The 24039-nt window shown below is 38.0% G+C and overlaps 2 protein-coding genes across 2 annotated transcripts in view; both read left to right on the top strand.

Moving 5' to 3' along the window:
• The first annotated feature begins 3175 nt into the window (after window positions 1-3175).
• LOC140949219 (Golgi-associated plant pathogenesis-related protein 1-like) lies at window positions 3176-6459 on the top strand. The gene is made up of 4 exons (XM_073398446.1): window positions 3176-3224; window positions 4209-4235; window positions 4732-5211; window positions 6278-6459. Exons 1-4 carry the CDS (start codon window positions 3176-3178, stop codon window positions 6457-6459), a joined length of 738 nt encoding a protein of 245 aa, XP_073254547.1.
• A 1926-nt stretch (window positions 6460-8385) lies between these two features.
• The window catches only part of LOC140949218 (uncharacterized), a 26473-nt gene continuing 10819 nt past the window's right edge, over window positions 8386-24039 (top strand). Inside the window, exons 1-8 of the mRNA XM_073398445.1 lie at window positions 8386-8450; window positions 11972-12051; window positions 13194-13235; window positions 14218-14511; window positions 17362-17553; window positions 18540-18731; window positions 19246-19341; window positions 21169-21654. Coding sequence (XP_073254546.1) covers window positions 11997-12051; window positions 13194-13235; window positions 14218-14511; window positions 17362-17553; window positions 18540-18731; window positions 19246-19341; window positions 21169-21654 — 1357 coding nt within the window. The 5' untranslated portion in view covers window positions 8386-8450; window positions 11972-11996. The remainder of the gene's footprint in view (window positions 8451-11971; window positions 12052-13193; window positions 13236-14217; window positions 14512-17361; window positions 17554-18539; window positions 18732-19245; window positions 19342-21168; window positions 21655-24039) is intronic.

Below are 24039 nucleotides of genomic sequence, written 5' to 3'. Positions count from 1 at the left end.
GGTCTAATACAACGTGAACCTAAAATCTCAGTAGGATCAATAGTTTAGAAGTTTAATTTTAGTGACGTCATGTGAAAGGCAACAAAAGGTCAGTTCATGTTCAAGATTTTATTTGCTTTAAAGATCACCTAAAGCCATATGTAAGGGCACAATCGCATTTCAAACTTTTCATGTAGACACCATGCGAAATTGATGAATCCCCTAGTTTTTCCATCATTTTTAGTGATATTACGAAATATGAGGCTTGTCACTTATATCTACTAGTTTCATTCTAACATACCGTCAAGAGACTACTTTCAAACCAAGGCCAAGCTCCGCTCGGAAAATGGAAGAAGAGGGACCCTGGGAACGAGTTTGGTTCTAAGCCTCGTGTGTTTTCATTCACGAAGTCATCATCTATGAAAAGTTATTGGAACAAAAGAAGGTGTTTACCAAAAGAAAAGAGTGATACACCTACAGGATGTGTTTGAAATACCATTGGCCGCCCTTCCATTGTTTTGGAACATGATTGTGGCCGCCATGACGTCATGAAAAAGCTCTACAATATAACTAGCGATAACTTTGCGTGTCGCCAGCCGCTAGTACTGCTTTTTGTCTTCCGTAACGTTTATCACGTAAGTTTTTTCATAATCTTGAATTACTTTTTATACCTTACTTCTCTTATTTGTGTTTATCATAGTTATTACTATTATTATCCCTTTTTAAGTAAATGCAGTATAAGTTGGTGTTTTTTTTATCGTGTTGAATGTCCTAAGTTCGAAAACCCAAGCTAATGAAAAAGAGTAAAAATAGATGCAAGAAACAGTTATTGCATACTATTTCCTAAAAGTGTCCAGAAAGCATAAAGGAATTAGTACTGAAGAAGTATTCAGCTGACAAACAATGCTCATTTACGGATTTTGCAGTTTTTAATCGGCGTGTCAAAAATGTTACCATATAAGACATGGGTACGATGGATGCCTGTATCTTTTCCCTCGAAAAAAGACCTGTAAACTGCTACGAAACAAAAGAGAGAAATACAGCAAATGTAGCTAGCCCTAGTGCGCAAGTTGGTACTGTTTTGTTCTCTCCAAGCTTCATTAAAAGATAAATCGTACTGTGCACAGGCGAAATCAAATTTTAACTAGAGTGGACTAATTTACAGCATATGCTTCTCTTCTCTTAGGATTTGCTTGAGCGTGTCTGAAGTTTTCAACCTTGTTGACTTTAACTAAAACAATAACGGGCAAAATGCAGTTATGCTACAAATCATTATTTGTTTAATATTTTATTTTCATATCTGTTTACTTGTAGAGATATTATGTGTTTGGTATTACTTTAATCCCCAAGAGTAAGCAACACTTAAGACTGTTGACATAACCTACAATAAGAAGTTCGATATCGCACTCGTCGTCGATTCGACTGACGGGGCTCACTTCGAATAATCACCTTTAACAAAACACTCCTACTACGCTATGCTATTAAGCCTTCAAATATTCATTTATTAATTTTTTTAAGCCTTTTCGTGTTTAAACAGCATTATTTATACCAGTACACGAAGCACCGGGAAATGTCTACTCAAACAGGTTGTCTGCGCCTCTGTTATGTACTCCTATCTGTGTTGCGTGCATTAAGGTCATTTTCTGCCCAACGGCGCCATTTTTTTAATTACGATTTCATTTCGGTGCACCTTTCTCATTCAAATTTAGTAATCCTAGTAAATTTTACTGTCCCTAATTTGCACACGCACACACACACAAAAAAAAAAACAACAAAGAAATATCAGGCTCCTGAAGCAATCTGCTGGTTGTAGTGGTAAAAACGACCATGACACCACACCTTTTCGTCCTTTTGCGTGTTTTTGTTTTTAATTCATAGTTTGCGGTCCCTAAGGTCCGGTAAAACGGGCAACAACAAAAAAGCATATTTTCTCGCGTCATTGCTGCAAAACCAGTTGAGTAGCGATGTTGCACGTTTTACCACCCACATCAAACCTGTCTTGCCACAAATCAGGTTGCTTACAGTTTTGAACGTGGCTAGTAAAACGCGCAACAAAGCTTTTCAACTCGTTTTTCGGCAATGTTGCAAAACAAATTGCACGTTTCTGTTGCCCGTTTTACCCAACCTTAGTCTCCGTGTTGAGTTGGTACTTTATACTTGAGCTAACTGAGCAAAACTTTTAAGAGGTTGATTTTGTTTACCTATTTTTGCATATCTGACTTTTAGTATGGTTTTGTTTTTTACCACCTCTCGTCGTCTTCCCCCACATTTATTTTTTTGTATAACGTCGTTTTATTTTATGCAAACTGGCTAGTCCTTTTAGGAACAATAAAACCTGCCAAACTGAATGTACATTACAATCATCGAACTTATAGTCTAAGTAAATTAAGGCGTTATAATTAAGCCATAAAAACGAAATACTTATGACCATTAGCTAACTTATGCTTTTGTGTAACGTCAACTATTTATGTGCCATTTCAGTCCGGCCTTAGTTTGAATTCAGTGTGTTATTGGTAGTGGTGATCCAGGTGGTGGTGATCTAGGAAGAGAACTCGATTGAAATTGCGAAGTTGCGTTCAACAACGACAACAACTGATCTGAGTTATGCTGATATAAATAACAGTTCAGACTTTATTGTGAAACAGTTGTGTTTCGGTACTGGTCCATCACGTTTGTAAGTGCTGGGTTTAGGTTTGGATTGTTCTTACAAATGATGCTTTGTGAGTCATCAGTGCATCAGCGAGCACAAAAGCTCAAATTCTACGATCGGGAGGCACATGAAGGAACAACACTCACGGACAATTTCTCGTTCCTCAAAAAATGAAGAAATAAATTCGAATGCCTTGTCTACGAGATGCTGTTTATACAAGAACGCAAGCCTTCACTGAACGTGCAATCAAAGTCGATTCGCGCCAAGCCGTTCTATTAAGAAATCTAGATAAAAATGAATGCACGAATTCAATCTACTTTATTCAAAGTTCAAATCTTAAAACAACTTTGAAAATTAAAATTTGTCACTCTTGAGAATGATGTATCATCGAAACGTCGAGTAACGTTTTTAAGTTTCATTTTTCTTGAAAAATCCCTTGTAATTATTGAATTTTTTGCCGTGAACAACGATTGTCTAGTCATTGCTGATGTTTTCCAGTCAAACGATCCCAGAAGGGATGAAGGGGCAAATTAAGGCTTGGCGAATATGGTGCGGAATCGATCGCTGCTTATGCGATACATGACGGCTCACGAAGGTGGGTCAACGCGGGATTTTCACAGTTTTCTTGGCCCTAAACAATGTATAGATGGTTTTCACAGTGACGTCAACAAATAGTAAAGTCAAAATAGCGAGGCTTTACGAATTCTTTTTTACACTAGGTTGAAGATAAGCAAAAAATAAATTTTGGAACAAGTTTCATTCCCTTGGCATAGTTCATTTCCAAAATACAGTAATTTGAACCTTCTAAATTTCAGAGTGCTTGACACCAAAATAGGTATGCTGCCTCGTTGAAAAAAAGTCTCTTCTCTTGATTTCAGCAGTACAACTATTTCAAGTTTTAGAAAATATGTTTATGCGCACGTATTCTGGTTCTCGAGTGAAAAAAAGAGCTTTTATAGAAAAAGTGAACTCCAGATGTTTTTGTTGATTTCCGGCGGCCATATTGGTGCACCAATATTAATCTTTTGATTAATATTTATTAATATTAATCGTTTACTGTAGATTTTTGTCATCCTAACAGTTTATACTGAACAAATTTGTGTACGATTTGATAATGTCTCACAAATACGTTTTACTGATTGTTTTTGTAGGCTCAGACAATACAGGTTTCTCGAAGCATGCTCAGAGATATGTTTCTCGAAAGTTTATTCAGTTGTGTTGCCGTGTCAGGTAATTTTCAACAATGCTATTATTTTATAATTAAGCACCTTTACTGACAAACTCCCTCTTGTTCGCCCTAAAAGGTTTCCTGTGACCTATACAGTTAATGCCAAGTTCGGTCATTTATTGCAATAGACTTTGCCCCTGTTATCCCATACAGTATCTATCGTCATCGTCTAAGTCAAATAAAGTGTTTGGGGAACATGTCAAGGGAATTCACTTCGACTTAAATGATAACAGAGAGCTCTCCAGGGCGTACCTTCCTCCTAGACAATTATGTACAACTTCTGAAAAACCTTAAGCTCAAACACGACAAAGTCGTTTAAATGCAAATATGTTGTATGATTTGAAGTTGCAGGGGCAAGAGAATGCGGAGAAGGATTAGGTAAGTGTAATATTATTCTTTAAAAAAGATATGAAGCATCTTTCTTTAAACACTGCTGAGCATGTTGATTAACGAGAGATCTCAGTTCTCAGTAGCCTGAGAAAACAGCCGATATTTGGCGACGTTACCACTGGTTTTCCCGCCCTGAATGACATCTGAGAATTGAGGGCAGAATTTCCATACTGATCGCGTCACTACCCAGATCTGGGTAGTGCTTCTGATTGGTCGAATCAAATTTCCCACGCGGCACGACCAATCAAAAGCACTACCCAGATCTGGGTAGTGACGCGTCATCAGTATGGAATTTCTGCGCTCGTTTCTCAGACGTCATTTGGTGGGGAAACCAGTGGTAGCTTCGCCAAATGTCGGCTGTTTTCTCAGGCTAAGATCTAAGGTAATCGATAAAGTTGCAAATTTCGTCACTGTTTAGATTAAAACAAAACAATTTGTTAAAAAGATCGTTGCATATCTACTTTCTGTAACTGCAATTCAACAGAATGTGGACCAGAATGCCAAAATAAGTGCCTCGAAATGCATAATTATTACCGGAGTCTACACAGTTCTCCACCACTGGTATGCGACCATGAGCTCGCTAAATCTGCACAAAAGTCCACTGACCAACGAGTCGCAGGCAAAAATTCGGAATGGACGGACAAATATACTGAAAGTATTATGTCCTGGAAGAGAGGGGAATTGGAGGGAATAGATAAAATGAAGGGAGCAATACCAGGAGCAGTTAGAAGCTGGTATTCAGAGATCAAGAACGACTACAATTACCAAACGGGCAAGGGAAATGGCAAGGCAATAGGACACTTTCAAGCAGTCGTTTGGAAAGGAGAGACAAGATTGGGATGTGGACTCAGCATTACACGTAATGATGGAACTTACGTCACAGCAAATTACGCACCACCTTCTCACGCGAGCATTGACAACGAGGAACTAGCGCCAGATAATGTCAAGCCAAGAAAACAACCAGGTGAATGACTGTAGCCTATTTAAAATTTAAGTTTTTGTAAAGAATTCTCCAGGACCTCAGCACCACCCTAAAAAAAATATGTAATAAAATAAACAAACAAATAAAAAAAGCAAAAAAAGACATCAATTTTCATTGCGCCAAATGTTCTATTCTTTATTCTAAAGAAGAGAGAATAATTATTGTTGGATTGCTTAATTCTAAACCAAGAATGAAGGACACAGGCTTTTACAGTGGCCAAGCCTGAGATCTCTCGTCATATACTCACAGTTCATAAGTGACAGGGATACTGCCTTCGCACTTGCAGGAAGAATTGAATAACATTTTTAGCGGAGCTCCACAAGCGGTACCCCATTTGGTAATCTATCGATCCGAGAAATTTTGGTAATCACGTGACCATTCGTCCGTCCATCCGTCCGTCCGTCCGCATCACAGGAAAACCAATGTAAAGTGTCAAAATTTCTAGCTAGTGTGGGAGCATGTAACAGAACCCTTGAGAAGGCAAAACCACAACGACAAACCAGTGAGGGTCAGCCATATCTTTGGCAGACCTGTGTCAGTAATATCTTGTGAAAAAAGTGAACGTTAAAAGTATGCGATAACAAATAAAAGAAATAAAGAATGTATTACATTTCATCTTTCTTTGTTATTATTTATTTGTATACTATTTTTACATTTCAAATTTCTTTCAGATCACCACTTCAACGGTTTTTGTTTTCGCATACTTTTAACGTTCACTTTTTCTCATTTAAATTTTCGCATGTTATTATAGTATCATATTGCACGCTATTCTTTATTTCAAATTGTAACGTCTTAGCTTAAACTTCTTCATTAGATGTAAGACCCTGAAGAAGAAAGGCCGTGCCTTCCGAAATATTGGTAACCAATATATATATTCCCGACTGTAAAATCAGCCTTGCTTCTTTTGTTTTATATTTTCACTTATTGCTGATTGGATCTTTTATTAGGGTCCGGTCCTTCTTTTTTATAAGCTGGTCCTTGCTTCAAAAATTGAATATGATCCAGCTATTTGAACTGCTTGTAAAGTTGTTATCTTTCCAATCAACAGAGCCCGGTTGTAACGTCCCCTCTGGACAAAGAGTTCTTTGCAACCCTGATCTCAGGGCGCCCTTTGTGAATCCAGGAAATTGCACTCAAGATGCCTGTTGTTATGACGACATGTTCATGAGCGAGCAATCGGTAAATTTCTACGATGCCAGTGGAAGAGCTTGGTGCTTCACGAAACAGTGACAATATAATTGGTTTTTTGTACTTCTTTGTATATTGTTTATTCATAGCATAGTAAGCTTACACCAGACAGGGTATATTAACCATCCTAAGTGAAACCGTTCGTGAGTCAAGAAAATTAATTTTTTACTGGCATTACAAAAAACATATCACCTTATGTCTTCAATTATTTTGCGCCATAAATACAACTACCAGCCTAACTACCAGCCTCCATCTCCATCAGCCAAATATACGGTGGAGGATTGATAAATCAGTGTAAAATAATTTTTTAAGGTGGCTGAACATAGTTTTGCGGGCAGTCAGCGGTAACTCGCGCGACGGCGAGTGTTTTAAATTAGACAAAAAAAACATGGCGGCGAAAAAACAATGGTAAACAGAAGACGATTTCTCAAAATCTACTCATTGAAATTTTGTGATATTTGGCAGAATTTTTACTTTTATTGTATTCAAAATAATGAGAACTTTAAAATGAAATTTGAACAGACGAATGTTGTGACAAATTTAATAATTACAGTACAATTATATTGTTGATTATCTAAAAACCCGTTTGTTAAATTTGGTCAAATAAGTTTCAAATGGTAATGATTAATTATAGTAAGCTGAATGCAAGTTTATAGGAAAATCTAATGAGCAAATTTTATGTAAACTGAGTAAAAGTGAAATTTTAAGGTTGTATTCAATCGTTCATGGTGCCATGGAAATTACGAAAACGTCAAATTTTGCTTGGCAATCAAAATATTCCATCAGTATATTTTTCAGCTTGTGAGCAGCAACCCTTCACTTGCCATGATTTGGCGAATGACATATACTCACAAACTGCCAAAACTGTGTTCATGCAGCTACCTTAAAAAATATGAAAGATGTTTCTCTGACCACCCTTTGCATTTTAATGAACGGGAAACCTCAGATTGTATGTATTAGTTGTAAATATTGTTACTGAAGCCAGCATTCCCAAATACAATTGGTAGAATGTGTTTTCATTTTTCGTCCTCTCTTCTAATTAAATTTACCCTCAAGTTTGGTAGATAGGTCTGTGAAAAAAGGTAATTGTGATTGAGGACACTGCCTTAATTTAAAAAGAGACACTGTTGGAACAAATGGTTGTATAAATCTAACTTCCATTAACTCCTATTGCATTACAGCCTGTGGACCAGAATCTCAAATTATAATATTAATATTAATGTATTACCGGAGTCTGTACAGCTTTCCACCACTGATATGTGAGCACCAGATCGTTAAAACTCCACAATACTGGACCGACCAAGAAGTTAAAAAAAGGAAATTAAGTAACCAGCCTGGTTTGTCGAGCACAGAAATCGAGATCTTGACTAACATGGATAACATTTACTTTATCTTTCTTAGCCAACGAACTGAGGCAAGATCTCGGTCAAAAGACCTGCGACCTGCGTGATCGTGGGAATTTCACGAGGGATTAAAATATATTCCCTTGGAAAAAGCTAGTATATCACACCGTACTGTTTTTAGTTTAAAGTAAAGAGCTATTTGTTTATTCGACATTAAAGAAAGTAGCATATTTGAACACTTGTATTTAACGAACCATGAACCCATTCCCTACTAAGTATGATAATGGCACCAGTAAATGAGTGAAACTATGTCTTTAAATGTAGCACCTGTAGAAGCAATAGCAAACACTGTAAAAGAGTGCTCTGAAAACATTATTTAACTGTAACTCATAATTTTTCCACTTGGAATATATCAAAAGCCATAAAATTGACAAGCTTTCGTTTTTCAGTATACTCTCTTTTACCCTAAGGAATATGGAACAAATGGAGCAGGTACACCCGCGTTGTAACTTGCTACGTTTCGTTGTTAAAACAGGTAGTTCTGTCTTCGCCTATGACATTTTCGTGAAGTGACGTGAGTAAGAGGTTCATGTAGGTGATAATTGTTTTGTCTCACAGAAGTGCTTTTTTTTTAACAATTTTACAACCAATGCAAGAAGATTACGCAAAATTGAATGTGAAAAGACTAAGGTAACATAGCTTCTTGCTCTTACTTAACTTTTGATTGATTTTTAATATGTAGCTAGGAGTGATCGTTGTCGACTGTATGTCTTAAAAGTTTGATTTAACTCTAGTTTTTTGCCAAAGATTCTGTGATTTCACGGTGATTTTAAGCCTGTTAAATGTCTCACGAAAGATGAAGTTTAAAATAGTAGAGAGTATTTTCGTATACGAAGCAAGGTAGTTCGTTCCTTTAAGTTCATTTTCTATTTAGCGTGTGCTCAAATTGGCAGTAGTTATTAATGTTGTTGTTATCATCATTATTATTATTTTAATTATTATTCGGAGATTCTTAAACGAAATTATTGTTCGAGCCTGATAAAACCGAAAATAACACATGTTTTTCTAGGCGGGGCACCACCTGCAAATTTCAGTAACCGCTGCTTCTTATGGGCAAAAATTGAAAAACATGATAATTTTTGTCGGCCGGCTTATCGTCTTATTTACTTTCTCCTGTTTATAGATTGCCTCTAAATGACACAGGAGTAGTCTGTAGGATTAGGTTATAATTATAATTGACAAGCGACTTTCTCCGGTTTATAAATTGCCTCTAAATGACACAGGAGTAATCTGTAGGATCAGGTTACAATTATAACTGACAAGCGCACATAACACTTCAACTCTTCCAAAGATTATAACAACAATTTAATTAGCATTTCTCTTATCCCATTTTTGTTTGTTAAATGACTATTTTTTCATACACTATATTTCTGTTATTGTATTTTAATAAATTTACAAAGAAGATAGAAAAATAAAAGGATAAAAAGAGTCGCGAGTTTTTCTAAACCCGGCTATTAGGCTAAAAGAACTAGTTTTCTAGAAAACGTTTTACTTACTTTTGTTTTCAAAAAGAAACCTGCTGATTTACCATAGCCGCTTACCCCAGGCCATGACCTTTGGAGCCGGACCTTGGGACAGCCTATACAACGGAAGAATATTCTGTGCAGGCAAATGTTCATTACACCAATAAAGAGCCCCCTTACTGTTACCAAAAAAGACATAGCAGTTTCTCTGTTTTTTATTATTTTTGTATTTTTCAGGCCAATTTAGATAGCTTCCGTATAAGTTTATACTATGTAGCCATCGATCATCTGGCGAGATATTTAGAGATTGTTCGCGAATTTCAAGAAAGGGGAGATTGCAAAATTGTACGGCCATAATTGCAAGTCACGAGAAACCGAGGCCGTTAACCGCCTTCTTTATCCTACATGTAATTCAAGCTGGTTTCTTTTCTTTTTGCGTAGTCGCTAGATACTTAAGCTCTCTGCTACCTACCTACCTTAACCTTTATTTTACGACCCTGCTCAGTTATGAAAAACCGGCGCATCAGAACTTTAATTATCACCTTTTTTAGAAACAGCAAACTCTCGAGTCAAGTCATTTGAAATGGCCACCATCTCAGTCACTTTGATGGAATGGACTACTAAAAGGTTGTTCGAAGAAAGATCAGCGCAATTGTGGAGCAAGTTACCATGGTTACTCGGCGGATTGGTCTGATTACAGCACAGCATTAGCACTGACCGGGCTTTAAATTCCCCAGGCAACCGTTTCTCTAACGTCCCGGCCAGTAATTACTATGCCCCCAAAACTTCCCGTTTTGCATTCAAGGTCAATGTATTCAATGGTTATTAAAGTAACGCAATAAGACTATAAAACCACTTGGTAAAAAAGGAACGGACCTCGTGGTTTCAAAAAGGGCTACTATTCTTTAGATTTTGATTTTAAAGGGTACTGTACAGCCCCTAGTCTGCTGCACAGCCGTTTTTAGTGTCGTCACGCAACGCGACACTAAAAACGGCTGTGTAGCAGACTATATAGCCCCCGAAATGATCCCGCCCGAATTGATCCCCAACCCTGAAATGATCCCTAAATCGACCCCGAAATGATCCCCATTTCTCTTCACGTCGACCCAGAAATGATCCCCAGTTATTGGAATGGAATGTTATTCTGTCGTGGAATTATTACATGTGTGTTCCAGCGTTTACGTTCTTGAATCACATTTAACATTTTATTACAGTTTATGTGTTTTTTTTAGCGCTTTTGTCATCTATCGCCTTTATGTTTACTTTTACATCTTCAACATCATTTTAAAATTTAAGTGTTAAAACGCCATTTTTAAAATTAAATATCCAAGGCATGCAGTTTTAACATCATTTTTAGAATTTAACATCTATGCAGTTTTCTCTATAACTCGGGCGATAATCACAAGTAATAGTTTAAAAAAAAAAGTTGTGTTTCTTTATGTTTATTATCAGTTGCAGTCCATGGTGTTACTAAAAATATACTAGACTTTGTGTATTAAATAATATTTTCGTTTAATCCATTTCAAAGTGTAATCCCAAATCAATGTCATTAAAGAATGTGGGCAAGTGAAGATTATTAGCGAACAGTTATGATGTTGTGCATTTTGCACGATCCATAGTTCTAGGATATCATTCTATTCCTAAAATTAATTTGGGATCATTTCGCGTTCGATTTGGCGATCATTTCACGGTTGGGGATCATTTCGGGGTGGGGACCATTTCGGAGGCTGTACTGTACTTTCGAAACAGTACACACTCTTTCATATATGAGGTACAGAAAAAAAAATGTTGCTTTTGTGGTATTGTTTTAGTGCCTTTTTGGCCTTAAATGTCCCTTGGCCTCAACGACCGACAATCACAATTTGTAGTTTAGGAAATTCGTTCAAAGATCATTTTGTGCATTAGCAAGTGTTTATAATTCTGGTGCATCTACTTCACCCCGGGTCAGCTGTCGTCAAAAATTGATCTCTTTCAAACTACTTTTTAATTTTTATCCGTTTGGGCTGAGACTTTTTCACGATAATAGAACTTCATATTTCCAACAATCGTATGGTTCTGAATTTTTGATCTTAAAGTTTTTGGCGAGAGAATGACGTCGTAAGATTAACAGCAAAAAATAGTTTCGACTTATAGCACAACAAACTAAAGTTTTAAGAGAGCTCACAGAGATGAGCTCAAATGTGAAAAAATTATTTGTAAAGCTTAATAGGTTGAGAAGTTATTGAGCTGTGAATTTCGTATTTTCCGCCATTTTGTTACTGTTTTTAGAAATTTGGTGATCTTTAGAATATTTCACATTTAAGTTCTTGTATGAGGATTCTTTCAAAATCGCTAACTTCTCAGGGTATAAGTTGAAAGTTATTTTTTGCTGTCAATCTTATGACGTCATTTTCGCGCCAAAAACCGTTAATTTCAAAAATCCAAAAACATACTATTGTTGGGAATACAAAGTTCTATTATCGTGCAAAGTCTCAGCTCAAACGGTTAAAAATTGAAAAGCTACTTTGAGAGAGATCACTTTTTGATGACAGCTGACCCGCCGTGCTTCTTGGGAAAAATTTTTGTTACTGTTTCTTTGACAAAGGTTGTAGCCACATGTACGTGCGCATCGGTGACTGGTATCATGACGTGACGGATGTCCATTTAAACGCTGACTATAAACCTCCATTTCTTCCTGTTGTATCATAGCATTACCAAGGAAGTGCGTTAAAGAATGGAAAAACCACTCACAAGCATTTTGATGATTTTATTTTCTGGAGTTATTTCAGGTACAAAAACGTTCTTCAGTTCTTTCTCGCCGAAAAATTTGTACAGTAAAATGGTCTTGGTTTTTTGTTGTTGTTTTGAATGTAGCCATTAATTTTTACCACGAACTTTATTTGCTTACATACAACGCAGAACAACTTACAATCACATTCGAAAAATAAAATTAATAATTAAAAAAACTCCAAGGAGACGATAGCTCTTCTAAGAGAGAGATTAAGTTCAGCTCTTACAACTCTTACCTTTATACCGTTATGTTAACTGCGTTCAAAGAAGCAATGGTTGAAATTCCTTGTAAATGAATAGGTTTACAAACTTAAAAAAGACTCTTTTTGTCATAGCCTTAGTTAACATTTTCGGATTATCAGCCATCATCATTAATAATAATAATAATAATAATAATAATAATAATGATAATAACAATAATAATAATTATAATAATAGTAACTTTTTTTAAGTCCAAAGTCTCAAGTGCTGAAACTAATCAGGAAGACAACCCCCCAAAAAATAAAATGAAAATAAATATCAATAGATATAGTCTAATGAATTAAAATAACTAGAAATAAAACGTAATATTAGTGATGAGACCTAAAATGTAACACAGTTCTTAGACTTTTTTTAGTATATCCTCTACATTTGTGTTACATATGGCTCTGATAAAGCTGCCAACCGATGGTTGAGATCTAAACTTATGATCCAACTTTGACCACAAATACGGCCCGAAATATCTAACACTGCTCTTCCCATGATGTATTGTATTAAATCTATGAGTACGAAAGTTACTGTTCCTTAAATTGTAGCTACGGATCAATTGTCCTTGACGAAAAATGCTTTGGACTATTTGTGGAGCCAGGTCATTCTTTATCTTATACATCAAAGTGTCAGTAGACTGTAATCTCTTGTTAAGCAGTGTTGTAAGTTTAGTTCTCCTCAGGAGATCCGAATAGGGAGCATTCTAGTCACAATAAACAAGTCTTAATCCCCTTTCATTCATCATAACGCGCCGTCCAATCACATACGAGAAAAGAGAAATGAACCTCTCCATAGGCTTATGGAGCTATAAATATTTAGCTGCCATATGAATATTGTTTACATTTTCCTTTGTTAACAGATGCTTAAGATAATAGTTTCCCTTTTTTACTCTTAGCTCAAGATTGGAAAAATGTTGGGAGCTGTGGAGCTGGTTTGAGTAAGGAATGCGGTTAACATAGTTTTTTGAATATCTTTTTAAGGTTATTTAGCAAATGAGGCTCAGTATGATCTAAAGAATTATGCAACTCGACTTGGGATCGGTTTAGAAAATTCTTCTGACCAATCACCAATACCTAAAAAAAAATCACCTCTAGAGTCATTTGATACCAACGGAAATCCTATTTTGAACATAACCAGGACCCATAACATGAATGTCCAATGTAAATTAAAAAGAGACAGTATGTGTTACAGTTCACATCCTCTTATATGAGGGGCCGAAGTATGGACGGAAGAATTTGTCAAGACCAAATTTTCTTAGGAATTTTATTACCCATGGTGCTTCGTTGCACGGACTTTGTACCCGCGAGAGCTCCGCTACTAGAAGATGCTTACCTCGATCGGTGTTAAGTTTCCGTCCTTATTTACATGTTCCATGGCAAATTCAGGATTTAAAGGGATGTACAGTCTAGCCGATATTTTTGTATATAACAGTTGTCCTCCGCTGAGTTGTCAGTTTTTGCTGCTCTTGTTATTTTTAGGCACTAGTTCGGCTGTTTCTTCTCCGCAACACAAGTTAAATTTCCCGCCATTTTCTCTGCCACTCAACCAACGAGCTGAAAGCTCAAATAAATCACCTATACAAGCCTGAAGATCGACACTGAAATGGAAAGAAACTTCTTTAAACTTTTTAAATACGTAGGACGCAGATAATGAATTCCTTGAATCCATTTAAGTGTCAAGGTACACTAAACAGTACTAAAATTGCGCAATTCTAATAAAATATAATTCAAGGATAGAATTTAATCTGTTCACTCATTGAAGGTGAAGATGTAAAGTGATTGATTTTGGATGTCCATTTTAATCAAAACCAGTTTAGTTACATACAGCACGATAAACACTCCATCGCGTGTCTATCAAACAAAATGTTGGCTAGTCGAGTGACCAGGACATAACGATCAATGTTTTCTTACACCATCCAGAGTGTGGTCCGCAATGTCAAAGGTTATGCCTCAGTCAACACAATTACTACCGTTCTCTACACAATTCGCCTCCACTCAAGTGTGATCCAGATTTAGCATTATCTGCGCAGGCATGGGCTGACGCTAACGCCCGTAATCAGACTGTTCAGAGTTCCACGCCATCAAGTGACTACATTGAGAGCATTTCATGGAAGAAATGGGGATGGAAAGGAATGGAATCAAAACTGGGTGCGATTCCCGGCGCTGTGAGGAGTTGGTACAGTGAAATTAAACGAGGCTACAACTATGATATAGGTAAGTATCGCTGGAAATTGTTTGACTCAGACTGGACATACTAAGAAGGTCTCAGTGGGGTGGTGGCTTTTACGGTTATCGGCTAAAGTTTTGGCTCTTTTCCGCCTATTGGGTAATTTTTTTCAGTTACGGTTAACAAAAAAGTTAAAAAAATAATTTCTATTGCTTCAAAAAATTTAATATTAGTAAGCCCATTTTTTTTTCTATCTTTAAAGTATAATAAAGTCTTAGCCATAAGCGACCGCCTATCCAAAACACCAGAACTTTCCCTGCCCAAGACTTACAGTTGGAACCTCTAGTAAACGACCACCTCCTGCAAGCGACTGCGACCACTTTTTGGGCCTGAAAGTTAAAAATGATGTTCCACTGTTCTTATCCTCTTGTCAGCGACCACTTGACGCATTCTCTGATCTCTATATGTTAGCTGTGTGCACTATACTACTTAGATTACACGAAGAACCTTAGTAACAACATGGAAGTACTCATGGCGAAATTGCATGCAATTGATTATCTTCCATAAAGTGATGGGCCCGGACTTCTTCTTGAAACAGGCCCCCTGTGGTTCGATTCTTGTGAGCGACCACCTCCCGTAATCGACCACTTAGTCTTTGCATTTTGGGTGGTTGCTTACGAGAGGTTCGACTGTATTCCACTTCTATTATTTTAGGCAGAGAACTACCAAAAAGAAGGCCAAGCTGCTTGTGTTCTTTTGCATCTTAGCGTGATTTCCTTTCATTTGGTGCCACTGATTCGTTGTTCGCGTTGCTTTTTCGGCCATGCACCCTCTTCTCTTTATACCCACGATAGGGTCTTTACGATATTGAAGAACAGACTGTGCAACACCAACTGAAAAAGGGCGGACAAGCAAATATATTGAGAACTCGAACATTTCTGTGACTCTCACATTTACAAGCATCGGAGCCAAGCTGATCTCTATATGGCTTTGAAGATCTTTAAATGATGAAATTTTTCTCATTCTCTTAAAATGATATATAGTTTAAGCTATTGCCAGTCAACTAACATTTTTTTGTAAGGCATGAAAAAGATCATTCCTGATAACAGACATAACAGTTCGGTTAAAAAGAACCTTCGCAAAAAAGCAAAAGGAGAGACACGCGAACGAACGGCCAAAGTTAAAGGAGCTGCGAAATAAGAAACGCAACCGGTCACAAGTGAGTTTAGTACCTTCCTTAAAATTGAAATATCTAGGGAGCAATTTTTTTTACGGTTAACTCTTTTTACCCTGATCACGGCTACTGGTTAATTTTTTTCAATTTTTACGGCTATCGACTAAATTTTTGGCCGTTTTTCGTCTATCGGTTAACCCTATTGAGACCCTCTTTAAGTCTTTCGTGATGCAACGAAATCAGGAGTAAAATTGAGAAGGGTGAGGAAAAGAAAAAGAAGAGGTTTGAGCGAAGAAAGCATATATATTTCTGCAAATGCTGAATGAGGATGGTTTTGTATGTTGATAAAGTTGGGATTTCTATTGTCTACCTCCTACAGACAATAGCGTCAAGTAAGCTTAGTCCAAGATTTGACTCACTTGATGGTAATCTGTTTTCAAAGTAAGATTGACTACTTAAGAAAAGATGATTATGATCAAGTTAATAGTCGATTAATTTTTAAAGCCAATTATAAATAAACGTAGGCAGTTGGTCAGCGGTGGTGAAACAAGATGGCCGCGATTTTTACTTCGTGCGACATTCTAACGTAATTTTCAATATTTTACTTATTTTTCTGTCGTGTAATTCTGTCTAATTGTCATTTCTGTTTAATATGTCTGCAAATCATATAACTGTGGAAGAACTACGAGCGACTTTCGACGAAAAGCTTGCCCCATTGAAAGTTGAGATTGCCGAGCTTAGATCTTTTATTGAAAATGCAAGCCAAAAATACGATCAAGTTCTGAAGAAACTCACTGAGTAAGACAAGGAATATATAGAAATAAAAAAGGAACTCAACTGATGATAAGATTAAAGCTGTTTCTGATTCTCAGTTTAAATCAAAATCAAAACAGCATTAAATTTCGCTGTACTAATTTTGGCAATTATATTGTACTTCATTCTTTCCATCTTACTTTTTCGCTCTTCTTACAGTAATACGTGCCAGTGTATATGTGTATATCTGTGTGTTTGTGTTCATCCAGTCTGATATGCTGCCATATTGTACCTCGCGCCATAAACGTATCTAAATTATCTTTCTGAATCTGTCTTGGCATTTTTAACTTATTAGTTATTTCAGGAAGTCAGTACCCCTTTTAGTTAACTGATTAATTTAACAACTTGTAAAATAACTATAATATTCTGCTTTGGGTACAATAAATAAAATTTGTTGTTGTTGTTGTTAAGCCAAAGCTGCAATGAACAAACCTCTATTAAGCAGTCACCCCGATTTTTCATTTTCTTGATTAACTCTTAGGTTTGTCAAGCCTCTATTACTAAACAGTAAACCTATAGTGAGTGGCCAGTTTGCCTTTCCCTAAGGGTGACCGCTTAATACAGCAGGTTTGATTGTATGTCTCTGGACCAACTGCAATAATTGAAGTAATCCCTGCACAATGGCGTCAGTTGATAAACCAAGTTACGTTTCAGTTTGATAAACAATAGTTTTATCTACAACAGCATTTGCAACTTGATAGAGCTTTTTTTATTGCTGTTATTGTTTGTTTATGACCTTTATTGCTTGTTATTGATCACGACATGTTTGCCGGCATACTGTTTGTCTTCATAGACGATGGTGTCCATCTGCTACAAAATTCCTCTTTTCCTTACAGTAGTTAACCAATGGTTTAGTCATGAGCCAACAGCCAGGCCGTGGCCAATCATGTTTAAATTCCATATCACACAGGTACAGGCAATGGAGTGGTGACTCATTTTAAGTCCGTGGTAGACGCTCGGGAGACTGGACTCGGTTGTGGTGTCAGAATCGTGCCAGGTGACGGCACGTATGTTGTGGCACAATATTCACTGGGGCCTGGGAAGCAATTCAGGTTAAATGACAACAGTCCTATGGCAGTCGTGAGGCCAAGAAAGGAGCCTGGTGAGTTCTGATGAAAATTCTCCATGACGATTTTCAGCGCAGCACAGCGTTGCAACATTGTTGCGACATTGTTTCGAATGGTTACAACATTGCTCCAAAATTGCATCTCTGTGTTGCGCGAAAAATCGTCGTTGAGAATCGTCCGGTGTAAGATCGCCTTAAAACTCCCAGAAACTTCCAAGTTACACGTTTTTTGAAGGAAATGTCGTAGTCGTGTTCTTGTTACCTTTTTTTCACTGCCGCTTATTTTCACCTTGGTGGCCGCTAGCATTTCTCATTTTCTCACCGCCGCTACAAAATTTTTATGTCGTTCTTCCAACAAAAAAAATGCCTACTTTGCTTTTTTCGCTCTTTCTAGCTCTCTATCGCTCTTTTTCTCGTTGAGCTTCGCTGGCTTGTCGCCTATTTTCTCTTTTTCTCTGTGTTTCTCTTTCTCTATATTTCATATTAATTGTGGACATGACAATTAATGTAAGCTTAATACTTTAGACAACACGGATACAGAAACAATTTCTGCTTTCTGTTTTCGTCTTCATTGACTCTTCAGTTGCCTCTGCTTCACAAGACGCGGCAGGCTATGCGATTTCCCGCCAAAATAACCTCCAGTTGCATTTGGGTTGCTATACCTGTTGATTGAGTTATTTTACATTGGTATACCTGTTGTGCAGACGGACGGCGTGCGGGCGGAAGGGCGTATGGTGACGTGATTAAAAACATTTTTCGGATGACTAGATTACCACATGTTCTTAAGCTTGGCGCGCGCGGGGGACTTCACTGTTAATTGTGATTCTTATTTAAAAATACGTTTTTCAGAAAAAATAGAAAGGGAAATGGAAAGATTGGTGGTATAAAAAAAGTTAATCAAGTCACTAGTTAAGGCAGAAATAGGGCGAGTACAATTCACAGATCACCCAAGAAACATAATCGTTATGGTAGAGCACAACGGATAAAGAGCGTAAAGCAAATCGAATTTCCACATTTTTCAGAACCTTATTGCCGCCTCAAGTCATTTGAAAGAGAGCAATGTAGAGGTCTTCAAGGCCCATTTGTGACACCTGACAAGTGCCTCAAAGCCGGTTGTTGTTACGAAGACATATCTATGGACGAGCCTGAATTGCAATGGTACAGCCCGAAAGCCTCGATATGGTGCTTTAAGAAAAAGAGCGACATAGCTAATGGCAAGTTACAAACGTTAATTTACAATTAATTGATATTTAATCGAACGCTGAGCGAGCTAATTAGTTTGTGTGCACAAGTTCACGTTGCAATTGCTGTCAACCAATATCACCTCCAGAGCCTGCGTTACCCTTATCCAGCGGAACAGGAAACGATTGTTTTAAGAGAATTCAAAACCGGTAGCACAAAATCCTGAATCCGTTTAACTGCACCTGCGTGAAGTCGTTTATCAATTTGACCAAGAGACTTACCCAAAGTTAGCCTTGATAGCGCATCGGTACATACATACTCCTTCCATTACCGATGAACTTTACGTAACGGTACGCTTTGTTTGATGGATGCATTTGATGAAGAAAGCAACTTGAAATTACTGTACAAGGAGACCGAAAAATTTAAAAAAAAAAAAAATGCCGGGACCATTCGTTTGTGCTTAGAATGGGCACAAAAAAATCTGTGTTCTTCATCATCATCATCTTCATCGAGTTAAATCTGGCCATTGGGTTTTCTCTCTTTTAGTGCCACCACCTTTTGAATTGGCCGCTCAGTTTCAGGACAGTGCCTACACTGGGGATACATCATGGATGAATGTAGGAAACTGTGGGCAAGGACTTAGTGAGTATAACTCAAATAGGCAAACAAACGCATGGTATAGCATAGTATATTAAAATACACCAATAGCTTCGTGTAGTCCGTTTTTCTGAATCGCTTGGTTTGAATAATTATATTCCTTTCTCTCTAGTTTCACAGAATACAGTAAACAATGGATTTCCATACTTGATCGGGTAACTGATTAACGATGTACAAAGACACTTTAGTTTACACAAGTTTAGTCTGAATTCCCTTCCCCCTTATTCGCCCAAGCCGGTAAAAACTTCGCGCACTTATCTAAGGGATGTGTCCGATAACAGCCTTGTGAAAAACTTTAAAAACTTGCTTATTGGCTGTCTGAAACAGCATAGATGCTGACTCGTCCCCAGTCGTCTCTCGTCATTATTATTTGGCGTGGAAGACTAGAGCGGGCTCTTTAACGAAGCGGATGATGGGAAGGAAGAAAGGAGCCCATACCATCTTCCCCGCGCGCATAACACCAGCGCTTCTCTAGTAAATAATTAATGAGTAGAGACCAATTGAGTCGACTGGGGACGAGTCAGGCATAGATGGAGCACTGCTGACTAACAGCGCCTATTAGTTATTAGTGTGACTCGGTCGAATGGAATGTCGAAGTTGAGTCTGTTGTTGTTTTAAAATGTAATGTTCCGCTGAAGTACATCCCATGAATCACTTGCAACAGGTCAATGTCAGTGTCATATAATAGAATTAAGGTGACTCGTTTGGATTTTTCAGGGCCAATTCCTCACAAACTGGCGCATACATTGCTTTGCCATTAACAAAAAATCACCATAGCTTTATCAGAAAAAGAAGAAACGTTGTTATGAGCATTTTTTGTTGACATCAAGGTCGTCATAGCAACGGCATTTATTATTTTACTTAGAGCCGTATTTCTCGGCGCCCTGAGTTTTTTTCGACAATCACTCACCGGGGACTGTTTTTCCAATACTTGCTTCAATGCTCGTGAACACAAAATCTGTAAGAGCATTTTCGAGATATTCTGGGATAAAGTTTCCGTGGTTAAAAATACAGTAATAACTAGACAATAATTTTATAACGGCACCTCAATGCGTGCTAATCAAATACTTTTTTCTCGCAATCGGCTAAAGCTACCGCCATGATCTTTCACATACGTTTTTAAATCTATTGAAATTACAATGAGGTAAAATTGCATTCCTAAAGTGCTTTGTTTTCTAAAGATAACGGCCGAACATTTAGATTGACCAGTTTTTACTGTATGTCTGACCATAAAAACTTCACCCCAAGATATCTCAAAAACGCTCTAATAGGTTTTGCTCAAACTTCACAAACATTGAGGCAAGTACTGTAGGAACAAGGTTCCCCCTGAGCGACTGTCAAAAAAAAAACTATCCTTATCCATGCGGCTAGTTTCCAGATATCCCATAATTATTTAACGAATACCTCAATAATATTGCGACGCTGTATTAAAAACTGCGACTAAAATACAATAGGTATTCAGCTAAACAAGTGAAGCAAAGGAATCAAGTGACCGTTGGGAATGTCTGGATGACCGACCCAACATGAAATTTATCAGTCTTTGAAGAGCAACTCTCAAAAATTGTCACATATTAAATCCTTAGGGAATAATTTTTCTTCATAAGGATAACTCTGGCAGCAATAAGTTTTATAGTTCTTGTATTTGAGATTAACTCATATTAATATATTTTTTTGTTCGATCTAAGAGAAAACGAGTTCCATGGTTCTAAAATCGATCGAGGCAAAATTTAGGCTGAAATCCTTAGAATTTATTTTTTTTTCGTTCGATTAAAAGATCACATTCTAATTAATATTTCTATATTCTTTACACAGCCTGTGGGCCAGAGTGTCAGCTACTATGTTTGAAGATGCACAATTATTATCGAGCACTTCATGACTCGCCGCCCATGAAATGTGACCCGGAGCTGGCTAAATCGGCGCAAAAATGGACCGATCAACAAGCTGCAGACGGCAAAATGTATCACTCGCCATGGACGGACAAATTTACTGAGAGTATTTCCTGGAAGGGCTGGGGATGGGAGGGAATGGGTGAAATGAAGGGAGCAATACCAGGAGCTGCGAGAAGCTGGTATTCAGAGATCAAGAACGACTACAATTACCAAACGGGCAAGGGAAATGGCAAAGTAATAGGACACTTTCAAGCGGTCGTTTGGAAAGGAGAAACAAGGCTTGGATGTGGACTCAATATTAAACCTACAGATGGAACTTACGTCACAGCTCACTACGCACCAGCATCTCACGCGAGCATGGACAAGGAAAAGCAGGCACCAGATAATGTCAAGCCAAGAAAACAGCCAGGTTTCTGTTCACTATGTTACTGTACTTTTATCTTCGTTTAAAAGCACCCATTTCATGATGAAAATTTTATTCTGTGTTTTTGAGTGCTTTTGTTTCTTTCAAAACGTGAGTGCTCGCTTGGTATAGTCAGTGTCTAAATTCTGTCACGTCACGCCAATATAACGGGATTTGCACTGGCTGCCTTTGAGGCAGCGCATAGATTTTAAGATAATTTTAATTACTTTTTAGATTTTAAATAATATGGGTACTTCTTATCTGTCTTCTCTCATTTGTGTTGTGACACCTTCACGTTACAGTCTTTGCAGTTCTTGTGAGGGAACCTCACTCCACTTTACTCTAATGAAATCGTGAAAGAGCAGTGGATATCGCGGTTTTATGTCGCTGGCCCAAAGTTGTGGAACAACCTAGATCACAGGTCATAAAAAGGACCACAAGTCTATCATGTTTTAAAATTAAACTAAAAACATTTTTATTTTCCCAAGTTTTTTTTTTATGAACAGGTTCTTATTTTTTACTTGTATGTACTTATATAATAATAATAATAATAATAATAATAATAATAATAATAATAATAATCATATATGTAAAGATCATGATATAGAGATTGCAGACAAATGGTACGAACACGAACCAGAGACCGTGATACACAATAAAGATAACAACATCATCATCATGTGGGACATGCCAGTCAATACTAATAGAACTATAACAGCGAACAGACCAGATATCATCGTTAAAGATTCAGTGAATTCCACCTGCAAACTTATTGATATGACTGTTCCATCAGATAGAAACATCGCACTGAAGGAAACTGAAAAAAAATGCAAGTACAAAGACCTAGAACTAGAAATACAGAGAATGTGGCATATGAAAACAGTAGTGATCCCTGTGGTTGTTGGTGCGCTTGGTACAGTGAAGAAGGGTATGGTAGAAAACATCGAGAGGGTGTCGGAGAGAGCTAGTATGACAGATTCAAAAGATCTGCATGCTGGGATCTGCACGAATCCTTAGAAAGGTGCTCAGTGTATGAACAGAATGATTGACTTGAGTGACTGACGCTCTAGGTGCATGGTTTGCGCCCGGCTGATGCGCAAAAAGAACACCAGCAAAGACTGTGATAATAGAGACAATAATAATAATAACACCTTGAACATTATGACCTGATGGAAGGCCAGCAAAGAGGAGCGAAATCAGGGTGTTTCGGTACGATGGTTAACTTGCTAAACAATAGAGCAGTAATGCTGGATTTTCACAGAGGCAAACGGAATTTAAGTATAGCATGGATTGACGTGCGCAAAGCCTACGACTCCGGCGATCATGATTGGTTATGCGCAATGACTGACGTACACAGGCTTCCCGTCTGGCTGGGTGAGGTTATACGCAAGTTGTGTGCGAGCTGGAATACTAAAGTAGTAGCTACAACAAGGCAAGGGCGAGAGACTTCTAGACAAATAAGGTTCATGAAGGGACTACCCCAGGGGGACGCTTTGTGTCCTAGACTGTTTACACTGTGCCTGAACCCTGTAGCGTGGCGCCTGCGGGCAACAGAGGGATACCGGTTATCCATGTCTATAGGAGTCAAAGTCACCGATCTCCTGTATATCGACGACCCAAGGTTTTTGCTGCCTTTGAGAGCAAACTGAACCGAGTGCTTAAAGAGACTAGAGGAGCGATGCAGGACATCGGCCTCCACTGGAATCAGAAAAGGTGCTCAGTGGTACACGTGAAGAGGGGAGCCCAAGTGTTAGACGAGTCTGGTATGAGGATGGACGAGACAACTACCATCACGGCTCTTGGGGAAGGAAAACACTACAAATTCCTGGGGGTGCTAGAGAACGTTCGACAGGATGAACGGCTGGCCCTAGCTTGTGCGGCTAAAGAGTATCTACGCAGGATATCTATTATATGGTCCAGTCCCCTGTCTGATTGTAACCGTGTGCAGGTAACTAATCAGTATGCACTCCCGGTCCTGCGGTACTTAATGTGAACACAGCATTGGCCTCTATCAGAGTTAAGAGATGTGGACAGAGCAGATCGGAAGATCATAGTTGAGAACGGTGGCAAGCACCCAGCTAGTCTGACTACTTTGCTATATCTACCGAGGGAGAAAGGGGGTAGAGGCCTGCGATCAGTCGAACACGAGTACAAGATCACTAAAATTAAATCGCTACTGAAATTGTATCAGAACCCGGACCAGACTGTGGAAGCAGTTAGAGAATTTGAAGAACACGCAATGGCTTCAGGCCACCAGTCGCTCGTAAAGGAAGCAGCTAAGTACGCTGAAGATCTCAACATCACACTTCAGCTTGATACCCTAAATCCCGTGTGCGTTGCAACAGAAGGAAAGGTGGTAACTGCAGCAAGAGCTGGGAATCTCTTGAAGAT

Source organism: Porites lutea, chromosome 9, assembly GCF_958299795.1.
Source record: "Porites lutea chromosome 9, jaPorLute2.1, whole genome shotgun sequence".
In the NCBI taxonomy this organism is placed as follows: Eukaryota; Metazoa; Cnidaria; class Anthozoa; order Scleractinia; family Poritidae; genus Porites; species Porites lutea.
The sequence above is the reverse complement of the archived record's forward strand: the minus strand, read 5'-3'. Positions and strand labels throughout refer to the sequence as shown.

Excerpts from the sequence above, each read along its gene's own strand:
- LOC140949219 (XM_073398446.1), top strand. The coding sequence starts at position 3,176 with ATGGTGCGGAATCGATCGCTGCTTATGCGATACATGACGGCTCACGAA. Across the intron at positions 3,225-4,208 it reads ATACATGACGGCTCACGAAG|GGGCAAGAGAATGCGGAGAA; the intron begins GTGGGTCAACGC and ends TTGAAGTTGCAG. Across the intron at positions 4,236-4,731 it reads AGAATGCGGAGAAGGATTAG|AATGTGGACCAGAATGCCAA; the intron begins GTAAGTGTAATA and ends GCAATTCAACAG.